The 22381-nt window shown below is 43.2% G+C and overlaps 1 protein-coding gene across 1 annotated transcript in view; it reads left to right on the plus strand.

Moving 5' to 3' along the window:
- arnt2 (aryl hydrocarbon receptor nuclear translocator 2) overlaps positions 1 to 22381 on the plus strand; it is a 111280-nt gene that overhangs the window by 64217 nt on the left and 24682 nt on the right. Inside the window, exons 8-12 of the mRNA XM_088991757.1 lie at positions 1415 to 1500; positions 12222 to 12298; positions 13382 to 13516; positions 16791 to 16865; positions 18058 to 18209. Of these exons, the coding sequence (XP_088847883.1) occupies positions 1415 to 1500; positions 12222 to 12298; positions 13382 to 13516; positions 16791 to 16865; positions 18058 to 18209 (525 nt within the window). The remainder of the gene's footprint in view (positions 1 to 1414; positions 1501 to 12221; positions 12299 to 13381; positions 13517 to 16790; positions 16866 to 18057; positions 18210 to 22381) is intronic.

Here is a 22381-nt window from a genome sequence, read left to right on the forward strand (position 1 = left end):
TAATGGAGAGTGTAGAAAAGAGGCGAAGAAGCGTGTCCAGGCAGGCTGGAATGGCTGGAGAAAAATGTCAGGTGTAATGTGTGATAGAAGGGTTTCATCTAGTATGAAAGGAAAAGTGTATACAATGGTGCTGAGACCAGCCATGATGTTTGGACTGGAGACAGTGCCACTGAAGAAAAGACAGGGAGCACAGCTGGAGGTAGCAGAGCTGAAGATGTTGAGGTTTTCTTTGGGAGTGACCAGGTAGGGAAGGATCAGGAATGAGTACATTAGAGAGACATCTCATATTAGAGGCTTTGGAGAGAAAGTCAGAGAGGACAGACTGAGATGGTTTGGACATGTCCAGAGGAGAGAGAGTGACTATATCGGGATAAGGATGCTGAGCGTTGAACTGCCAGGCAGGAGACCGAGAGGAAGACCTAAGCTGAGGTTTATGGATGTTGTCAAAGAGCACATGAAGGTAGCTGGTGTGAGAGAAGAGGATGTACAAATCCAGGAACGATGGAGGACACCGATTCGCTGTGGCGACCCGTGAAGGGAAAAGTCGAAAGGAAAAGAGGAGGAATATAAAAGTTTTCCAAATACAAGGCAGACCGCATCATCAGGCTTTGCAATAGAGGCTGGGGTTACGCACTGCTTGTTCTACAGGGGGAAATGGAATCAGTAGCTGCTAACTTGAGTTGTGAGATCTGTTGTGGCCCAATATTACTTTACATACAAAGGCACACCTGTGTATAAGGCACAAATTGAGGCTTTTGAGTGCTCATCATACACCGGAAAATATGGTGAATGCCTGGTGAAGCATGTGACTTGCTGAATCTTAAGCAAGTGATACATTTGACAGCAAATTATCAGAAGCCTCCCTGCATTTTCCAAGCTGCCCATCTTAATGAGGGCCATGGCTGCTCTGGAGTACACCCTGAACTAATTGCCAGACAATTGTAGGGCACACGGAGATAAACAACCACCCACACGCACATTCACCCCTAGGGACAATTTAGAGTTTACAATCATCCTGCCATGCATGTTTTTAGAATGTGGGTGTAAATCAAAGTACCTGGAGGAACCCATGCAGGCACAGACAGTACATGCAAACTTCACACAGGACCTCTGTTCTGTGAGGCAAACGTGCTAACCAGTTGACACTGTGCTGCCAGGATGGAATCTACTTTTAGTTTATATCAATGCCATAAAACTTTCTGGGCTTGCAATGATTGAGTTTATGTCATACGATAGCCCAGCAGCCCCTTTGCACGCTATTTGGTCAATCGTGAACAACACAATAGGCATCCTTGACTGCAAATGGGACTGACAGAATAGAAACACACGGACATTAATTTCAGAATTGTTAAAATGTCATAGCTCCAGACTTGTGTCGGTTTTTCATGTGCTGCGATTTGTTTTTGACTGACAGGAATGGCCTCGGACCATCAAAAGAAGGGGAGGCTCAGTACTCTGTGGTTCATTGCACTGGCTATATCAAAGCATGGCCCCCTGCAGGTAAACAAATGCTTTTGTATATACCCTCCACTCTGTCGACCTCTTGCCTCACGCTTCACCCCACTGCATTACTGAAACCCAGAGAGAAACTGTGATCTCCAATCGAAAGCAGCTGTTGGGTTTGCACTGCCCATTGATCAAAACTTGCAATTTGCAATAACTTGTATGGTTTCCTTCCATACCTGAGATTTGGGAATGTGGAAAATATTTTCAAAGTATGTTTTGCTAATTGTTAATTCTCCAACAATACTATGCCTACATTGAATCTTTTTTGTGGGTTTATTTTTGCTCTGCTTTCTTCTACATGTGACATAATGGGTATTTGCAACTTGAGAATTTCAGGAATTGTTTGCGTATCCCATCTCACACTTGATCTATTGTCGGCCTAGTTTGCGGCTTGCAACTCACGGAGCAGAAAGTCAAATAAATTAAATTATAAGACTTCTAGAATGAACAATTATTATTGAATGTCCATTCCTATCATTGTAATAAAGTAATTAATATGTGAGCAGCCTCGCAGTCGAGTGATTAGCACGCCGACTTCACATGGCAGAGATACTGGGTTCAATTCCATCTCCAGCCTCCCAGTGTAGCGTTTGTATATTCTCCTCAGACCCGTGTGGGTTTTCTCTGGGTCATACGGCTTCATACGGCAGGCTGATTGAACACTCAAAAGTGTCTCTATTTGTAAGTGTGAGTGTGGATGGTTGTTTGTTTCTGTGTGCCCTGCGATTCAGGCTGTCCCCTGCCTACTGCCAGAAGACAGCTGGGATAGGCTCCAGCACCCCCTGTTACCCTAGTGAGGATAGAGCGGTTCAGAAAATGAAAGAAGGAATTTGTGTTCCATCAGTTGGGGGTGGTCATACATTTTCTTCTCCTTAGGTGTCTGTGAGTTTTATGATTATACTTAGTGAATGAAAACTGTGATATTGGAAATTTCTCACAAAAATAAAAATTTGATACATGTATGCAGATAAACTAAACCCAATACTATTTCCTGTATTGTCCTTGTTGGTTGGAAAGGAGAACCATCATGGCCTTCTACTGGCCAGGAATGGACACAAAACTCACACAGAGACACCCACATGCAGTTATGCCATAAGTGGATGGTTGAACCAACAGACTCACCCGACTCTCATTTGTTGACCGCACGTCACTCACTATCCCCCTCATCTTAAAGTCACATATATAGTACCGATATTTTACAAAACATTTTGGTGCATTCTATATTTTTCGCAAAACCCTCCAAATTTCTATTTGCAACACTGACTGTCTCCGCTACCACTCTGCGGCCTTAGAACCTGATTTTTTGAGAGAAATCACAGTTCTGCTGTTTCACAGTGAACTATGTAGCAGCTCCTTCACCTTGTTCCAATTTCGCCATCCTTTGTTACAGTCATTTTTTCACTGTAAGTACTGGCCTTTGAGAATCATTTTGCTCGATTTTCCATGTTGACTATTTGTACCAGTGTATAATAATTTAATAAGAATTAACCTGTAAAAATCGGCGATTGCTTTTGTGTGTTCACAAAAAGGGCAGGGCAAAATGACTAGAGAGAAATATTGGACATAATTTGACCATAGAGCTCTAACTACACCATGATGTTTCCTCAAATTACAATCAAAGATGCATTCAAACTTGTAAACAGTCAATTGGCCTATTCACAGGGGCACACTGTGAGGTTTCTTTACATGGTTTGTATATTGTACCATATTTAACATTGCTCATAAGGAGCATAGAATACTGTAGAGTTGCCTCAGAGGATTCTGAAGAAAATTATTCACAAGGACATGAAACAGTGAGAAAATTAAGAAGATATCTAAGCAGCTTGGTGTTCCCATGACTACAGTTGCATATTTCCTGTAAAACTACTTTTCAACTATGCGCCTTATTGAATGATATTATTTGAAGATTTACCAATGCCCGCGAGGGAATACTTGATCAGAAAAGATAACAGTCAGCTACTTTTATATGTCAGAGTGAAAACAAACAGCCATGAGAGGATACACATTCCCTGTGTTTTGAGCTGGACTGCAATCCTAAAGCTGTGTGGCTGGGTCTATGGCAGACTCGACCGAACACAAATAATACTTTTTGTGAAGGTTTTTGTAATGATATGAGCAAATCGTATTTGCATGTTCTACTAGTGATGCCTGGCTTTAGATCAAAGGAGCATGCGCGCTGCTGCAAGTCAGTCTGATGAGAGCCTACGAGAGCCACACATGTCCATTGCTTCTCCCTCCAACCAACACAGCCATCCTAATAAAGAACCTCAACTCTATCCAGAAGTTGTATCATTTACCGAACCCGTTTACACAAAGCAACACATGGTGTCAGAATTGGTCTGGAAGACAAGAGGACGATAAAAGGACTTGGAACGGAAGATTCCACGGAGGAAAGACATTGAGCATAACCCACTGTAGAAAACTGCAAAAATGGAAGCTTTACATCCACCCACAGCTCTGCAGCTAACAAGTAACGTGGCTGAAAACTGGAAGAGATTTAAGCAAGGTTTTGAACTGTATTTGTCTGCGATTGGAGCTGATGAAAGCCATTCAAAGGTGAAAGCATCCATGTTTTTGCACGTTGTGGGAGCGGAAGCTCTAGAGGTCTACAATAACTTCACATTTGATGCTGAGGATGACAAGATGAAGCTTTCAAAAATAATGGAAAAGTTTGAAGCTTACTGCATTCCGAAGTGCAATGTGACGTTTGAAAGGCACAGATTCTTCACATGTGTACAGACAGTTGGAGAAACTATTGACCGATATGCAAATGAGCTGAGAAACAGATCAAAGACATGTGAGTTCGGTGGATTAACAGAATCACTGATCAAAGACAGAATAGTGTGTGGCATTACAGACAATAAACTGAGAGAAAGGCTACTCAGAGAATCAGATCTGGACCTGGAAAAAGCCTTAGCACTGAGACTGTTAGCCTGACCGGTGAGACTGTTAAGTCACAGGCTAAAGAGCTGCTAAATGAGGCTAGCTGCAACGTGGATGCAGTGGACAGAAATGCACACAGATTCAACAAAAACAAGACTGCTGAGATGAAAGCAAGAGTGAGACAACCCAACAAATATAGGATATTCAAACAAAAATGTTGTACTCGTTGTGGTATGCAACATCCCCCAAAGCAGTGTCCAGCATATGGGAAAATATGTAAAAACTGTGACAAAGCAAATCACTATGCTCGTTGCTGCAGGAATCAAGACATCAAAGGCAATGTAGATGCAGTGATTGATCATTATGAAGTGGAGGAACTTTATGTGAATGCTGTAAAAGATGAAAGAGAAGAAAGAGATTGGATCACTACGGTAAAAGTGAACAACATTCATCTAAAATTCAAAATGGATACTGGAGCCAATGTGAATGTCATTTAAGAGACTGATTTCATGCAGATCAGACCGAGACCAAAAATACATAAAGCAAACATGAAAGTAACAGCTTATGCGGGTGCAGTCATACCAATGAAAGGAAAATGCATTGTGAATGTGACACATAAAGGCCAATTACATAAACTATCTTTCATCATAGTTCCAAGGGATGTGCAGGGTCTACTAGGATTGTCGGCATGTGAGAGACTACACCTAGTGAAGAGAGTTTTTGCCGTGGACAGACAAAAAGAGACAGTATATGATCAACTGATGGAGCAGTACAAACACTTGTTTCAAGGGTTAGGCTGCCTACCAGGAGAACACACAATCACAGTGGACAAAAGTGTGCCACCGGTCATACATTCGAACAGGCATGTGATAAAAAAAAATTGACATGATAATCCAATGGCTTGGTGGAAAGTTCTGTCAAGACTGAAAAGGCTGATGTACAAGGCAACAGACAGTGGAATGGATTTCTACCAGAGCTTGCTGGTGTATCGCACAACGCCGCTCGAGTGTGGTAAGTCCCCGACCCAGCTACTCATGGGACGCATGCTGAGATCCAACTTACCCATCCCGGAAAACCTGCTAAAGACAAAGGAAGGGGAGAAAGTGAGGAAGATCAAAGAACAACAGAAACAAAAACAAAAGTTCTACCATGACAGAGGAACACGGAACTTACCTGAACTACACACCGGTGACCAAGTACGGTACAAAGACAAAACAGACACATGGTCACAGAAAGGAACTGTTCTGCGTCGGGTCCAACCAAGGTCATACAACATTCAGACAGAGGAAAGTGCTGTTTTAAGAAGAAACCGCCGATCTTCTCAAAGAACCAACCTTCGCAAGTCAACGAACAGAGACTGCAACAGAGACTTTTGTAACACCACCAATTCCAGGACATGCTATCCGAAAATCCTCAAGGAAAGTGATACAACCTGAGAGACTGATTGAAACCATTTAACATGTTTTTCTAAGTGATCATGTGGTGAAAAAAATGATGTGAATGTTTCATGTGAATGTTTCATTTATTCTTGCAAAATTTGGACTTTATTCGAGTTTAAATTTGCTAATTACTGAGATGATTAAATTCATTACATTTGTTAAAAGTAAAGAATTCAATTAAGAAAGGGAGATGTAATGATATGAGGAAATCATATTTGCATGTTCTACTAGTGATGCCTGGCTTTAGATCAAAGGAGCATGCGCGCTGCTGCAAGTCAGCCTGGTGAGAGCCTACGAGAGCCACACATGTCCATTGCCTTCTCCCTCCAACCAACACAGCCGTTCTAATAAAGAACCTCAACTCTATCCAGAAGTTGTATCATTTACCGAACCCGCTTACACAAAGCAACACAGTTTTTGTCACATTCAGATTTCCAATCACCTCGTGATGTCACTGGGTATTTATGGGGATTGATTCAGTCGTGGGATTGCCGATGAATTGGCGTGCCTCGCCACTGCCATTGCCCAGGTTAGAGTTTCTTCTGCTGCGCATGTTATTGCATGACCCGGTCTGAGTCCCCCCTGCTAGTTATCTTATCTAGATGGTGTGTTTACTCGGTGCACTTAACATGTTCACAGACTTTCTATTCCGTTTGTGGAGTACGAGGGTTGGTTCTCCCCTTGCCCCCCTACTCACACTTTGGTTATCATTACTTTCGTTTTTATCCTGGTCCACATTTGGGTCCAGCACTCTTAGTTGTAGTTCGATCAGTATGATTTTAGGTCTACTCATTAAACCATCTTAAACGGACGGCCTGTTTCTGTCGACTACTTCGGGGATCCAGCTATTTACTTCGTTCCAACGATGGAACAACTCAACTGAACTCATCTGCCACATGTTTTTAAAACACTAACGCATTTAAATTCCTTGGAATTCGCTTGGAATGTTCCGTGCGAACTACAGGATGGAGTTATCTGCAGTGGATGACATCATATACAAAGGCAGTAGGATTGTCATTCCAAAGACTTTGAGAAGTGAAATGCTCAAAAAGGTCCATGAAGGACATCTTGGAATTGAAAAGTGCAAGAAAAGTGCACGACAACTGATGTTCTGGCCTAGAATGAATCAAGACATCATATATCAAGTGTCGAGATGTACAATTTGCCTCAAATATCAAGCAAATCAACCGGCAGAACCACTACACCCACACCAAGCACCAGAAAGACCATACCAGAAGGTGGGTGCTGACCTGTTTTCGTGTCAAGGACACAATTATCTTTTGGTCACCTTGTATCCAGAGGTTTCCAGACTGCAAGCTACAACAGCAGAAGCAGTGATAACATGCATGAAGGCCATATTTGCTCAAAACGGGATTGCAAACCAAGTGTTTTCTGATAATGGTCCACAATTCGCCAATGATAAATTCAGAAAATTTGTGAAGGAGTGGGACTATATGAGCAAATCATATTTGCATGTTCTACTAGTGATGCCTGGCTTTAGATCAAAGGAGCATGCGCGCTGCTGCAAGTCAGCCTGGTGAGAGCCTACGAGAGCCACACATGTCCATTGCCTTCTCCCTCCAACCAACACAGCCGTTCTAATAAAGAACCTCAACTCTATCCAGAAGTTGTATCATTTACCGAACCCGCTTACACAAAGCAACACAGTTTTTGTCACATTCAGATTTCCAATCACCTCGTGATGTCACTGGGTATTTATGGGGATTGATTCAGTCGTGGGATTGCCGATGAATTGGCGTGCCTCGCCACTGCCATTGCCCAGGTTAGAGTTTCTTCTGCTGCGCATGTTATTGCATGACCCGGTCTGAGTCCCCCCTGCTAGTTATCTTATCTAGATGGTGTGTTTACTCGGTGCACTTAACATGTTCACAGACTTTCTATTCCGTTTGTGGAGTACGAGGGTTGGTTCTCCCCTTGCCCCCCTACTCACACTTTGGTTATCATTACTTTCGTTTTTATCCTGGTCCACATTTGGGTTCAGCACTCTTAGTTGTAGTTCGATCAGTATGATTTTAGGTCTACTCATTAAACCATCTTAAACGGACGGCCTGTTTCTGTCGACTACTTCGGGGATCCAGCTATTTACTTCGTTCCAACGATGGAACAACTCAACTGAACTCATCTGCCACATGTTTTTAAAACACTAACGCATTTAAATTCCTTGGAATTCGCTTGGAATGTTCCGTGCGCATGAGCACACACAGTAATAAATGGCAGAAGATGACACAGGATGCTGACAAATTGTGTTCCATGTTGTGCACCCATTCTGTTTCTGTAATCATAAATCATTAAAATTAAGTTGATGATCAATAACAGTGTGAATGTTTGAACTGTGTCACGTTTCGGTTTGCGACCAATGGGTGGCACTGTCGGGCCCCGCCTGCAGCTGCACAGGTGTTGGTTGTTTTAATCAGATGCAGTTAAAAGGACACCCTGCACGACCATTCAGTGCTGGGTCATTGTTTGAATATTCTTTCAAGTAACACACGCACATACATTCACATCACAACTCCCTGCTATTTTTACGCAAGAGGATTAGGTTGCTGGGGGTGCTGGAGCCGATCCCAGCTGTCTTCGGGCGGGAGGCGAGGGACACTCTACATTGGTTGCCAGCCAATCGCAGGGCACACAAAGACAAACAACAATCACTCTCACACCAAGGGACAATTTCGAGTGTTAAATCTGCCAGCCATGCATGTTTTTGCAATGTGTGAGGAAACCGGAGGACCCGGAGAAAACCCATGCGGGGCCGGGGAGAACATGCAAACTCCACACGAACCGGTGACCTCTGCACTGTGAAGCCTGGCATGCTAACCACTCGACTGTATTCTCGATGGTACCACGGTAGAAGGAGGTTGTGATGGGGGTCAGGGCTCCAGCTCTTCTGAGCTTGCGGAGAAAGTACAGGCGCTTATGAGATCTCTTGGCCATTGATGTCGTGTTGTGGCTCCAGGACAGGTCTTCAGAAATGTGCACTCCCAGGAACTTAGTGTTGCTCACCTTCTCCACTGCAGTGCACTCTCCTGAAGACCACAAAAATCTCCTTCGTCTTCTCCACATTCAGGCGGAGTTTGTTCTCCTTGCACCACGTGGCCATGCGGCTGACCTTGTCCCTGTAGGCTGTTTCCTCATAGTTGTTGATGAGGCCCACCACAGTTGTGTCATCCGCAAACTTTATGAAGAGGGTGGAGCTGGATGATGATGGTGAGCAGTCATGTGTGAGCAGAGTGAAGAGGAGGCGGCTCAGCACACACCCCTGCGGGCCCCTGTGTTCAGCATGATGGTGCTGGAGGTGTTGTTTCCAATTCTAACTGCCTATGGTCTCCTTGTCAGGAAGTACAGCAGCCAGTTGCACAGGGAGGTGCTGATCCACTGTTTGCTGAGTTTGTTGGTGAGCTGTTGGGGGATGATTGTGTTGAATGCTGAGCTGAAGTTCATCAACAGCATTCTGACGTTGGAGTCTCTGGTCTCCAGGAGGGTGATGGTTGTGTGGAGAGTGGTGGAGATGGTCATCGTCGAGCGGTTGGGCCGCTATGCAAACTATAAAGGGTCGTGGTTAGGGGGAGTGCATCCTTTATGTGGTTCATAACTAGCCGCTCGAAGGACTTAATGAGGATGGGAGTGAGTGCAACCGGGCGGTAGTCGTGGCAGGTGCGGGATGACTTCTTCGGGATCGGGATGATGGTGGTGCCTTTGAGGCACGTGGGGACAACAGCCTGGCTCAGTGAGGTGTTGAAGATGTCCGTGAAGACATCTGTGAGCTCCACCGCGCAGTCTCTCGGGACACGGACAGGAATGCTCTAGGCATCCGAGGCTTTGCGTGCGTTGATCCCTTTGAGGGCTCGTCTCACGCTATCCTGGGACAGTGTCAGCACCTGGTCGTCAGGAGGTGGTGGGGCCTTCTGTGCTGGAGTGTTGTTGTCTGCCTCGAAGCGGGTGAAGAAGTCATTCAGCTTGTTCAGCCGAGGGGTGGCGTTCTCAGAATCAGATCAGAAAACCTTTATTTGTCCCACAATGGGGAAATTTCGCAGGTCTATGGAGAGTCTGTGATGGTCTGTAACCCCCGCCACAGGATCGTGGTGTCTCTGCTGTCTCCGAAGTGGTTGGCGATCTTCCTGGAGTGCTGCCTTTTGGCCATCCTGATGCCGCGTGACAGGTTGGCCCTGGCTGTCAGGCGCAGCTAATCGCCAACTTTGAAGGCAGCGTTCCAAGCCCTCAGGGGCCTGTGCACTTCACCCGTCAGCCAAGGCTTCTTGTTGGCCCGGATGGTGATGGATCTGGTGACAGTCACGTCATCCATGCACTTCCTCATGTAGGAGGTGACAGAGTGTACTCCTGGAGGTCTGTGGTGTTGTCGTAGGTGGCTGCTTGTCTGAACAGTCTTGGAGTTCCTCTGACGACCCATCAGGCCACACCCGTATCTGTTTCTTGACTGATTTGACAACTTTGATAAGTGGCCTGTATGCGGGCATTAGCATGATAGTAGAGTGGTCTGAAGCTCCGAGGTGGGGAAGGGGAGGCTTTGTAAGCTCCTTTGTTTGTGATAAAAACATTGTCCAGATTGTTGTCAACTCTAGTCGGAAAGTTAATGTGTCCATGGAGTTGTGGAAACACGCTTTTCAGGTTGGCTTGGTTGTCGGGTTGGTATGGCTGTCTGTTGCTCGCTGATGTGCTTGTGGAGTTCATTCGGTGCCGTGTTCCTGTTGTTAATTGAGCTCGGGGGGATGTAAACTGCTACCTGCAATATGGCACTAAATTTCCTCGGCAGGTAGAATGGCCGACATTTTCCGACCATAAGCTCCATCAGTGGTGAGCAGTGTTTGCACACCACAACAGCTTTGCGGCACCAGGCATCACTGTTGTAAACACAGAGTCTCCCGCTGTGAGTCTTCCCCTCCTCGACGAGCGCTCTGTCTGCCGGACGCTAGTTAGCTGGGCTAGCTGGATGGTACTGTCCGGTATGTGGTAGTACGGATACCTCCGTGTTTCCCCTTCTTCTGCTTCCTCACACACTGCTTGTGGCGCCTCCACTCTGGGTTGTGTGCAGGAGTGAGGGTGGGTGGACAAGTGGTGGTCGGTGGTCGAGTCGACTCAGAATCAGAAAACCTTTATTCGTCCCACAATGGGGAAATTCTCAGTCCACAGCAGCAATTTGAATGGGGGTGGGGGGTGAAAGGATAGAAACACGATATTCTAAGCATAGCAACATAAAATGTCAACTGTATACTGTAAATGTGCAAAATTTTCATAAAAAAACTGTACATGGTGTAAGTATCAAGAAAGGCATATTGATATATGTAGCTGTATTGCATGAACACATGTTTACAAGTGTCCAGTTTTTTTTTTCCACATGTAATCATTTAGAATTGCAAAGCCTGACAGCAGTCGGTAGGAACGAGCGGCGGTACCTCTCCTTCTTGCAGCGCAGATGTAATAGTCTCTGGCTGAAGGGACTCCCCAGTGCTTTCAGGAGGGGGTGGGAGGGGCTGCCAATAATAGCTTTTAGTTTAGCCAGTGTCCGTCTGTTGCCCACCTCCTCCAGAGGGTCCAGTGAGAAGCCCAGGACAGAACTGACCCTCTTGACAAGTCGCGCTCCAGTCTTTTGCTGTCCCGGGTGGTGATGCTGCCTGACCAGCAGACAATTCCATAGTGGATGGCTGAAGCCACCACAGAGTCAGAGAAAGTCTTTAGGAGTGACCCCTGAACTCCCAGAGCAATCTGCACTCGCGTAGCACTTCCGCGTCAGCTGGTTCTGGTTTTAAAAAGGAACTGCCAATGTAGAGCAGAAACTCACGGGAGTAGGTACGCCTCGAATGTCGCACGGCAGACGGAGACAAACATTTACACGAGTGTGACAAACATAATAAACACGAAAACCCCAATTTGCCGGGAGAGAGAAGAGCCGCTGCGTGTTCATGCGGCGCAATCTTGGGGAAAAAAAGTGAGAATCCTACCATCTTTATTTTATTTTCTTCGTTGGCCCAAATCCTCTTCCATACGTTTTGACCCCATCTCATCTGGCAGCATTTTAATCACTTTCTCTGTAATGACATTTATACCTCCGTCTGGCTGTACCTTCCCCATGATGGTGCAGTAGAGTAAATGAGACCCCATGATGCATTGGCCAAAAAGTGCATAATTTGGGTGTAAAGCCTCATTGCTTAATGACGCCTCATTTCCCCATCACTATTAAAAATATATAAAATGCATATAATTCAGTGTGTGCTTGTGTATGTGTGTTTAATACTGGAATTGGTCTGCCAAGTGGTGGACTCACCTTTGCCTCATTTCAATACATTATCAAAAGTGCAATAAAAGCTCAATAAATCTTTGCAAAATAGATGGATTCAATTGGACTGTCTCTGCCCTCAGGTATGACTGTACCAGATGAGGACACAGAGGCAGGACAGACGAGCAAATATTGTCTTGTGGCCATTGGAAGACTACAGGTGTGTACCACCCAGCCTTTGTCTTGTCTGTTGAAATAAACTCATTCTGTACCTGACAAACATGCCTCAGCAATCGGATTGAAGACATGAAATGAATGTGTTTTCCTATGATATACTTCAACATATCAAGAATTTGCATGCTTGGACCATCTTTCTACAAATGAAAGTGAGCCTCGATGAGTCAAATTTGAATACCCCAAAATTGTCTGAGCTGCCCTTGTCACGGTTTGCATGGTGGTAATGGCGGGTGCGGATCCCAAAAATCAGGCAGGAGGGAGCAGGAGGTTGTTTGACAAAGTGTATATAATTAAAGGTCAGCAGGAACAAAATGTAAAACATCAAAATCACCTGAACAGAAAAAATACAAAGTAGCAAAAGAAGACCAAATGTAAAAGTCCGCCAAGGTTAAACAAACACATACACAATGCATGCAGCAAACAATGACAACGGATGGTCGTGCCGGGTGTCCTTTTAAGTGACAGTGATTATAATATAACGACCAGCACCTGCGAGGCTGCCGGCGGGGCTCACGTCGCTACCCGTTGGTCGCCAATCTGATCGGGACGACCAGCACCTGTGCAGGTGCAGGCGGGGCCGACAGCGCCCCCCGTTGGTCGCCAACCAGATCATGACAGCCCTACATGTCTGTATGTGGAAATGCGTTCAGCTGTGTGTGTGTGTGTGTGTTTGTGTTTGTGTTTATGTGTGTGTCAATAACATTGTGTATGTATAACATTGTGTGTGTGTATGTATGTATACATACACACACAATGTTTTTATTGTAAAGTGTCCTTGGGTGTTTTGAAAGGCGCTTGAAATAAAATGTATTATTATTTTATTATTATTAATGTTGTTGGTACATACACACACACACACACACACACACACACACACACACACACACACACACACACACACACACACACACACACACACACACACACACACATTTTAATAACTTTATTCATCAGATTTCATGTGTTTGGGAAGGCACATACTGACATTGGAATCATCACAAAGCAATTGAATGCTTTTATTCATTCGGTACTTTCATTTAGATTGTTTGCTCAAACCTTCCCTCAGGTTACCAGCTCTCCCGTCTCAATGGATATGAATGGTCTGTCGGTACCCACAGAGTTCTTGTCCCGCCACAATTCAGATGGGGTCATCACCTTTGTTGACCCGCGCTGCATCAATGTTATTGGTTATCAGCCTCAGGTAAGATATGAAAAGTAGAGTAATTAATTATATAATGTGAATGTTGTGAAAATGCACTCAAAAGTATTGAAACAGTGATATTTCCTTTTTTTGTGACTAGAGATTCATAGATAACAAAGATAAATTATAGCATCTTTAATTTTTTTTGTCCTGTGAGCAAAAATATTGGAACATATACTGGTCGTTTATCCATCCATTGATTATTCATCAAATTCATAATAATGAATACGGAATGTGACCCCAAAGTAAGACAGACTGAGGCTGCCATTGCAGTAATATATAACGTGAATGCTTACTCACATGTGCACGCACATGTACACACACACACACACACACACACACACACACACACACACACACACACACACACACACATACACACACACACACACACACACATGCACACACACACACACACACACACACACATATACAATTGGATTCCACCCTAAAAAAGAAATGAGGAGACATGACACCGATGAATCACTGTTGATTATTAATGACCAGACACTTGTATTCCTCTTGTGGTTGTAAAAAATAAAATGTCTTCGAGTAAAGATTGCACACAGGACACATATTTGTTCTTTCAAGTAACCGAATACCAGAGTCAAAATGACATAACTTGTTCTGTCCTTTAAAATGTCAAAGTGTTGGCTAAGGTTTTAATTATACAAGGAAAAGCTATTATTTCTGTGGTTGTCGTCTCCTGACATTAAAATAGAAACACATACGAGCCATTTCAATATTTCCATTGAAACATTCTTGTCACGATAGGTTCTTTGATGAAATCCCCATGATGCTCAGACATTCGCCATAGATCAAAATGATGTGTTGGCAGTGTAAATACCACTGACAATTTTTTAACCCGTTGCTGGCAATGAGAGATTTTTTTAATGCTTCTTTCTCCCTTTGTGCCATTCCGTTATAATTTTCATTAGATATTGCAGCTACTTAATTTAATGGCCGCATTTGTATTTTATTCTACGTACACTATTTTGCCAAAAGTATTTTCCATGGCATTCACAAAAATACATAATGTCTGAAGAAGAAAAAAAATCAGATTTCATTCATTGCTGGGTATAATTCATATTTCTTTCTGGCAAATTTATTGATTTACAAAAACGCGGGCCAAGGACTGTAAACTTCAGACTAGCACCAAAAATACCTATTCTGTAATCAGAAACGCTTTGAGCGTGCACTGCTTCGCTACAATCGTTCGGAAACACAGAGTCGTTCAACTGTGCCGTTTGGTTATTCAGCGTGACCTGTGCCCATTTCCGCCAGGCCGCAACTTACGACCATTTTGACTTACGATTCGGATGTTACCTGTATTTACTTTTGGGTTATATTTTGTCTTCATCTTCTATGGTCAGGTATGTTCACTTCTTCTTCCTCTGTTTCTTCTATCTATCTCTCATTCTCATGCCTTCAAATCACTCTGTAATTTCTTCAACTCCTGTATTTTGTTTTGTACTTCTTTCTTTCCTTTCCTCTTCCTTTCATAACTTTGCTGCTATGAAATGTAAATTTCTCCACTGCAAGACCAATAAAGGTACATCCAATCCAAAACAATTTTATATTCACTGCTTGTAGCACAAAACACTTCATACATTGACCGGGTCTCCAACCACACATCTCAATCTTTCGACGAGATCTAGTGAAACCAGGATGGGTATGCGCTCTACAACGGAAGCAATGAAGGGCAGTATCTTGAACTAACTCAAGACTTACTGTACTACGGGGAGGCTGTCTGGGGTGTCTTCACCAGTAAGGTTGAGAGAATGAAAGTGGAGAGGAATGATTTCAGCTAGAACAAGGATGTTGCATGTACCACACCAGCTGTAACAGTAATTCTATGGTGAGCAGCAACCACCAGGAAACAGTATTAGTAGCACATGTTTTGCCTTTTCCATCTTCACCTCTGGAAACACAGGTGCCAACAATGACTGCGACAAGGAAGAGAGAGGTTAGGGATATACCAAACAGGGAGAGATCAAAACTGCAAAAACTCCTGCCACAATAATATCTTCATGCCCAAAATGAGAGCGACCAACAAACCAGCAAAAGAAAATGCTGATCAGCAGGAAGAATAGTTAACAGCTTCAATGTTTGATATGTTGAGACTCAGATCAATCACAGTAAGAGAAGAGAAGATGTTTTAAAAATTCACATCTAGCATCCAAAATTTAGGACTTAACAGGCATGTGACAACAAATGCATTGAGTCACAGACTAATACGAGAAACTGTCAAAACTTTCCAATCAACATCGGATGACTGTTCCGGTAGTACAGCGGTTGGCAACCCAAAATATTGAAAGGGCCATGACCAAACAAACAACAACAAAAAACAAACATGCCCAGACCCCAACAAATTAAAAGTCTCAGAATGAAGGCAAAACATCATCAAAATGACTATGTTGGCTACAAATACACAATGAGTCTCACCGATTAAACATTTTTTTCCACCTGCAGGGCATCCTTTAGATCAGAGGGCCCTTAATCTTTTTTTGACCAAAGCTCTATTTTTCAATCAACCAGCCTCTTGCGATCGACCCCTGACTGCATACGCATACACTTAGACCCATATTCCATAATGAGCAACAGCCATAACTGTGTGCAGTGTATTAACTTTCATCGCTGACGTGTACCGTTTTAAAATGCTTTTCTCAGTTGCCATTCTTTGCTAGGACCCTTGGTGAATTGGACATGAAACACCGTTTCTTCTGACCAAGAGCCACCTACCTGCCTGGCATCCCACCCTGTTAATAGAAATGTGTTGCAGGCTATGACGCAAATCTTCAATGACAGAAATTTTGAAATGTAATATTTATTGAACATATTTTTTTCAGCAATGTTAATGTTTGTTCTCCTACAGAAACCATATTCAAACAAAAAGTACTTTTTCGCCCCACCCGGCCTTCTTTTTCCACTATTAAACATTATAAAACGATCCAGGAAGCTATTAGGCAACGTTAAAAAGCTGCACCAGGCTCTGAAGCCGCATGTTGCTAACCCCTGTAGTAACACGAACTTAATTTAATAAATGTCATAGTTTGTCCATTCAGTGTTGGACACTTGGTGCCTTGAGTCACCAGTGACATGACAGTGACAAAAGTATCCATTCCATTCCATTCCATCCCAAGTATCTTTGGCCAAATAAATGCACAATGTTTAGAGTTGATGAATTGCATTTTGCGGCGTGAGGGAAATAACTTCGCTTTTCATACTGTCATTTAAATTGAACTGTAACATGTCCTATTTTTTTCTTCCAAAGGACCTGTTGGGCAAAGACATTATCGAGTTTTGTCATCCCGAGGACCAGAATCACCTGAAAGAAAGTTTTCAACAGGTAATTTAATTATTATACAGGGATGCATCTGGGCATATGACATACTTCAGTTAAAATAGCTAAAGAAACACATTTAATGAAACTGCTGCAGGGAAATACCATTCACTCTCGCAGAAACATTAGATGAATCACACAATACAGCATGTAAGAGTTTTCACAATTATCTGAAATGGTCCTCAACCAAATTTGACACAGAACTTTTCTTTTTGTCTCATCCAACTTCTGTCACACTACGTGAAAGAGTGGTTGGAATGTGCTGGAGCCTATCTCAGCTGTCTTTGGGAATTAGGTTGAGTACACCTTGAAATGGTTGCCAGGCTATCACAGTGTACAGTGAATCCTCGTTTATCGTGGGAGATATGTTCAAAAAATAGGCCGCGATAGGTGAAATCTGCAAAGTACAGTGTTGCTTTTGCAGCTTTTTTTACACAATGCAAAACTGTACATACTGCAGAAGGAAGCGAAAAATAAAACCTCTTCTTTAATAGTTTAAAGAACGGTGTTGTAAAACAATATTTCGCTGCTGCGCCTATTCATCCTGATTCCGCTGCGCTGTAGCGTCTTTTTATACTGAAGTAGTCTTTCTCAGAGAGAAGAACATTGTTATCGGTAGTTGTTTGCGCTCTTTCTTTTTTTTAGCAAGAAGATTTTTATAACCCGACATGGCCCGATTTCTAGAAGCAGCTCCATGAGCTGTTCAAAGCCAGTGTGTTTGAGTTTATTCTGCTTTGTTTACAGTGTTGTTTGCAGTGTTGTTTCTTTTACTTTGTTTGCACATTTGCATGCCATTATTAAAAAAAAAAAACTTTTTTTTTCCTCCGGAAAAAAATCTGTGATGCACTGAAGCCGCGATAAGTGAACCGCGAAGTAGCGAGGGATCACTGTATACGTAAAACAACCATTTGCACTGATACTCATACCAAGTGACTGAGTGAATTTAGTGAATTTAAGAATGTTCCATTAACCTGCCTGACAGTTTTGGAGAGAAACCACACAGGCTGGTTGAGAACATACAAACTCCACATAAGTAGGCTGAATCTCTGCACTTCCACACTATGAGGCCGACACGCTAACAAGTCGACCAATGGGCCTCCATGGATAGAATAATCACAAATAAGTTGACATTGCTTCTTGCTTGGGCTGGTACACAGCTGAGCAGCAATGTAAAATGTTGAATATTTTTATTCTGCAGGTGCTGAAGCTAAAGGGTCAGGTACTGTCTGTGATGTATCGTTTCCGCATGAAAAACAGGGAGTGGATGTTGATCCGAACCAGCAGCTTCACATTCCAAAACCCGTACTCTGATGAGATTGAATATATCATCTGCACGAATACCAATGTCAAGTAAGTTACTCATACACGCACAATTACCGGTCTGTTTAACAACAAAGCTGTGATGCATCTGCTGTGCAAATAATCCAGGATTCCCGCAAGGTTTTAATAAGTCTTGAAAGCATTTATACATTTGGAAATCATTACTTGAAATGTTATCATGTTTGTTGCACCTCTATGGAGAGCTCGCAATCATTGATAAAAGCACAGATGGGTGCATTAGTTACTAACAAATTGAAATGCTAGTTGGATTTTTCGTTCTCATTTTCCAAAGAAGGGTATATTGGGAAACTGAATTTGTTATGTATGCACACAACCCGAAAGAGAAATATGACAGGAGGCACGATTCCGAGGCAAATACTTGAAGTTGGTCATTTGATCTAAAGAGTTATCACGATGAAACATTATGAAATGGTTTTAGTAATTCTAGAATTTAATAATCTCTCTCTCTCTCTCTCTCTCTCTCTCTCTCTCTCTCTCTCTCTCTCTCTCTCTCTCTCTCTCTCTCTCTCTCTCTCTCTCTCTCTCTCTCTGTTTATATAAACACATGTCATTTTCATATTTCTTTGAGCTAATCGAAACTTGCATATACTGTTGGTTGGTTACCGTAATGACATAAAATCATCATTCATTTTTCATCTCCGGTTCCAAGCAGGTCAATCTGAGATTATATGAGAAATGGAAGCCACAGCTGTTTATTCTTTGGTCGTCAGATTTGTCATTATGACTTGTGGCTTGGCGCTTTGTGCTGAAGTTATTGTTATTCCACAGTCTCCACTGGTCTCTTTATTTTCTTTCTCGTCTATTTCGAGAATCAAATGTGTGATCTTGCTGTGACCGAAAGCCACATTATGGGAAGTAAATAAAAGACACCATTGCTTTATCCTTTCTTTTTGTTTGTTCGTGTGTGTGTGGTTCCAACCGATGATTTCAATCTGGCAGTCTTGTTGCAGTTTCGCTCTACTTTCAAATGGAAAACGTAACGAGAACGGAGTCAATGCATAATGGAAGTGGAAAAGCGCCAAGTGACTAGCACAGCACTAAAACTAAATTCACTCTGACTGTTTTCAATACAGGGCGGCCCGATTGTCAAGTGGTTAGCACACTGGCTTCACAGTGCAGAGGTCGTGAGTTCAAGCCCCTTTCCGGCCTCCCTGTATGGAGTTTACTCGTTCTCCCTTGGTCCGCCTGAGTTTTTTCCGGGTCCTCCGATTTCCTCCCACATTCCAAAAAACATGCATAATGGTGTTATTTAACACACTAAATTGTCCAAAGGTGTGAGTGTGAGAGTAACTGGTTGTTTGTCTCTGTGTGCCCTGCGATTGGCTGGCAACCAATTCAGGGTGTCCCCTGCCAAGTGCCCAAAGACAGATAGGATAGGCTCCAGTACCCCTCGCGACCCTAATGAGGATAAAGCGGTACAGAAAATGGATGGATGTTTTCAATACAATTACCGTTTGGCATTTAATTTGCAAACATTTCTTGGGTGAGCCATTTCCACCTTTTTGAACAAATGTGCACAATCATTATTGACTGTTTATGGTACTGAGGATGTTTTGTCACATCTACTAATGTACTCACTGAGCATTGAAGAGACACAATAATGGACTGTTTAATTTTGAGAGATTGTTGTGTTATCAGAGTAGCTGTGTGAAGAAGATCATTATTATATTCTGTCCCTTAATGATAATATCTAATGGTGGCATGTAGATGGAGAAAGCAATGTTTCTCGGCATGGAGCCAAACAGAATGGCCTAAAACAGAATACAGGTAGCATCCGACTTATGACCGGATTCCGTTCTGACCAAACGGTCGTAAGTAAAAATGGTCGTAAGTTGAAATGCATTCAAAATGTTAAATATTGGGAGCGGGCGTGCGTGGGTCTGTGTGGCCGGTGTTCTACCGGTTGTCCTCTCCCCGGCCTTACGCCCCTCTCCACGCCGATGTGCGGCCCGATCCGCCACCTCGCCCCGTAGCAGAATGAAATGTGTCAAAGGCCGTGGGCCTGACACGCCGTTCTCGTCGCGGCGTTCTCGTCGCGGCGTTCTCGTCGCGGCGTTCTCGTCGCGGCGTTCTCGTCGCGGCGTTCTCATTGCGGCGTTCTCATCGCGGTGTTCTCATCGCGGCGGTCCGGCGCGCCTGAGCGCCAATGCCCACTCGCCTCGGCTCTCGTCCTGGCCGCGCTGCGGCCGGTGTCAGTGGACACTGCCCCCTCCGGTGCCATCGCACAGTCGATTGCTCTGCAAGGGTGAGATGCTTGCTTGCTGGCTGGCCAAAATTGTCATATGCGTTACCGGGATGCTTGCGCGTTGCGGTGCCACGCGTTGAATTAATATATAAAAAATAGGGTCTGGCTGTCGTGGTCGTAAGTACGGGTGGTTGTAAGTCAGATGTTACCTGTGATTGTGACGTGCACGCTTCGCCATGAGCACCAGTCTCGCCTCCATGAAAACACGGAAAGGAAGGGCCGCCTCCTCCATGGTCTTCACGGTGGGATTGGGGGCTGCATTTCATGTTTTTTAGTAATGCGCAACTAATGCCCCCTTGTGGGGGGGAAATAGATTACCCACAGTTCTGAAATTCACACACAAGATGGATCAGAACTTGATCTTCACTCTTTCGCAAAAAAAAGCAAAACACAAATAAACTCGGGAATGCCGTTCTATGGCATATTTTCAATTCTTTAGTAAATTTGTGAATGGCGCAAATGAGTTAATATGATTACATTCTGAAATTATACATTAACAGAGTAAGAAAGTCACCATGACTCTTGCCAATTGAATGTTGGATTGGATTGGATTGGATTTGCCTTTATTAGTCTCACAGTGGAGAAATTTACATTTCACAGCAGCAAAGTGATGAAAGGAATGAAAGTAGAATGTTATTCTACACTTTGTTGTTTTGTAGCGAAACAATGTTAAAACAACGTCAAACTTAACGTAAGCTATCCTCAGTGTAAATTTCACCATACAGATAATTTTTAATGTTTGAAAAGAAAAATACCATATTTTCTGGACTGTGAGTCGCACCAGACTAAAGGCACACCTTCAATGAATGACATGTTTCAAAATGTTTTCTATATATATGGCACACCACATTATAAGGCGCTACAATAGAGTCTACAGTTCCCGTTGTATATATGCCAGCACAGACCGCACACTACTTCTACATTCGGTGGCTGCTGACGGTCGTTACGAGACCTATTGTGGCTCAATATTACTTCACATGTAAGGCACATCGGCTGATGTATAAGGTGCAGGGTGATCTTTTGAAGAAAATAAAGGCTTTTAGGTGCGGCCTTTTACTGGTGCTGCTTTTATATTGTGATAGCATTAGGAATAGGTTTACGACAAAGACACATACTGATGTTTTTTGATCAGCAGTCAGTCAGTCTTTACCTCAGCCCCTTCACATACCGGGATATATTTCTATGACCAAATTTCAGATTTGGTGCTTTGGTCATTTATCCAATGTTGGCTGTTCGGATAGTGGAAATTCTTCATAGTAGATAAATAGTAGATAAATGAATAAATGTTTATAGGTAGTGAAATTGACTCCAGTTGAAGTCATGAATTACTTATTTCTTGGTCATGGTCACATTGGCTTCACATCTCTTCCATTCTTGCAGATGTAATCATTCTGGAATGCCAGAAACAATCAATTTGGACCCAACAGTGAACTGGTTTTAGGTCATGGTCGATCTGGCTCACTGACCATGTTTGGGCTTGAACTCCAAAAGTCATACTCTTAAATTCTTTGTTGTCTTAGATTGTGTAATGTGGGCCCTGAAAAACTGCGACTGTAAATTAAGCATGAACCATCTTAAATTGGAGTAGAACTTGAACACATGTTCATAAATAAACTCAAAACACACTCACAATTTTCCCCAGAGAACTACGAACTATCATTACCTTCTGGCTCACTTATTTGAATTCATCGCATGTTTTCATAATGATGCATGTGGTCTATTTTTGTAGCTTTTTCTATTTGTAACGCATGGTGTCGACATGTTGTCTACTATCCCAGCTGTGACCTAACTGCAAGGTGGTCTCGACTGAAAGTCTATTAATATCAACTATATACTAACTTAAGTACCATGTTTTCCGGTGTATAGGGCACACCGGTATATCAGGTGCACCCCCAATGAATGGTGTATTTTCAAACGTTTTCTATATACAGTACAA

The sequence above is a fragment of the Hippocampus bargibanti genome, linkage group LG03, assembly GCF_051943395.1.
Source record: "Hippocampus bargibanti isolate YZ-2025 linkage group LG03, ASM5194339v1, whole genome shotgun sequence".
NCBI classification, from domain to species: Eukaryota; Metazoa; Chordata; class Actinopteri; order Syngnathiformes; family Syngnathidae; genus Hippocampus; species Hippocampus bargibanti.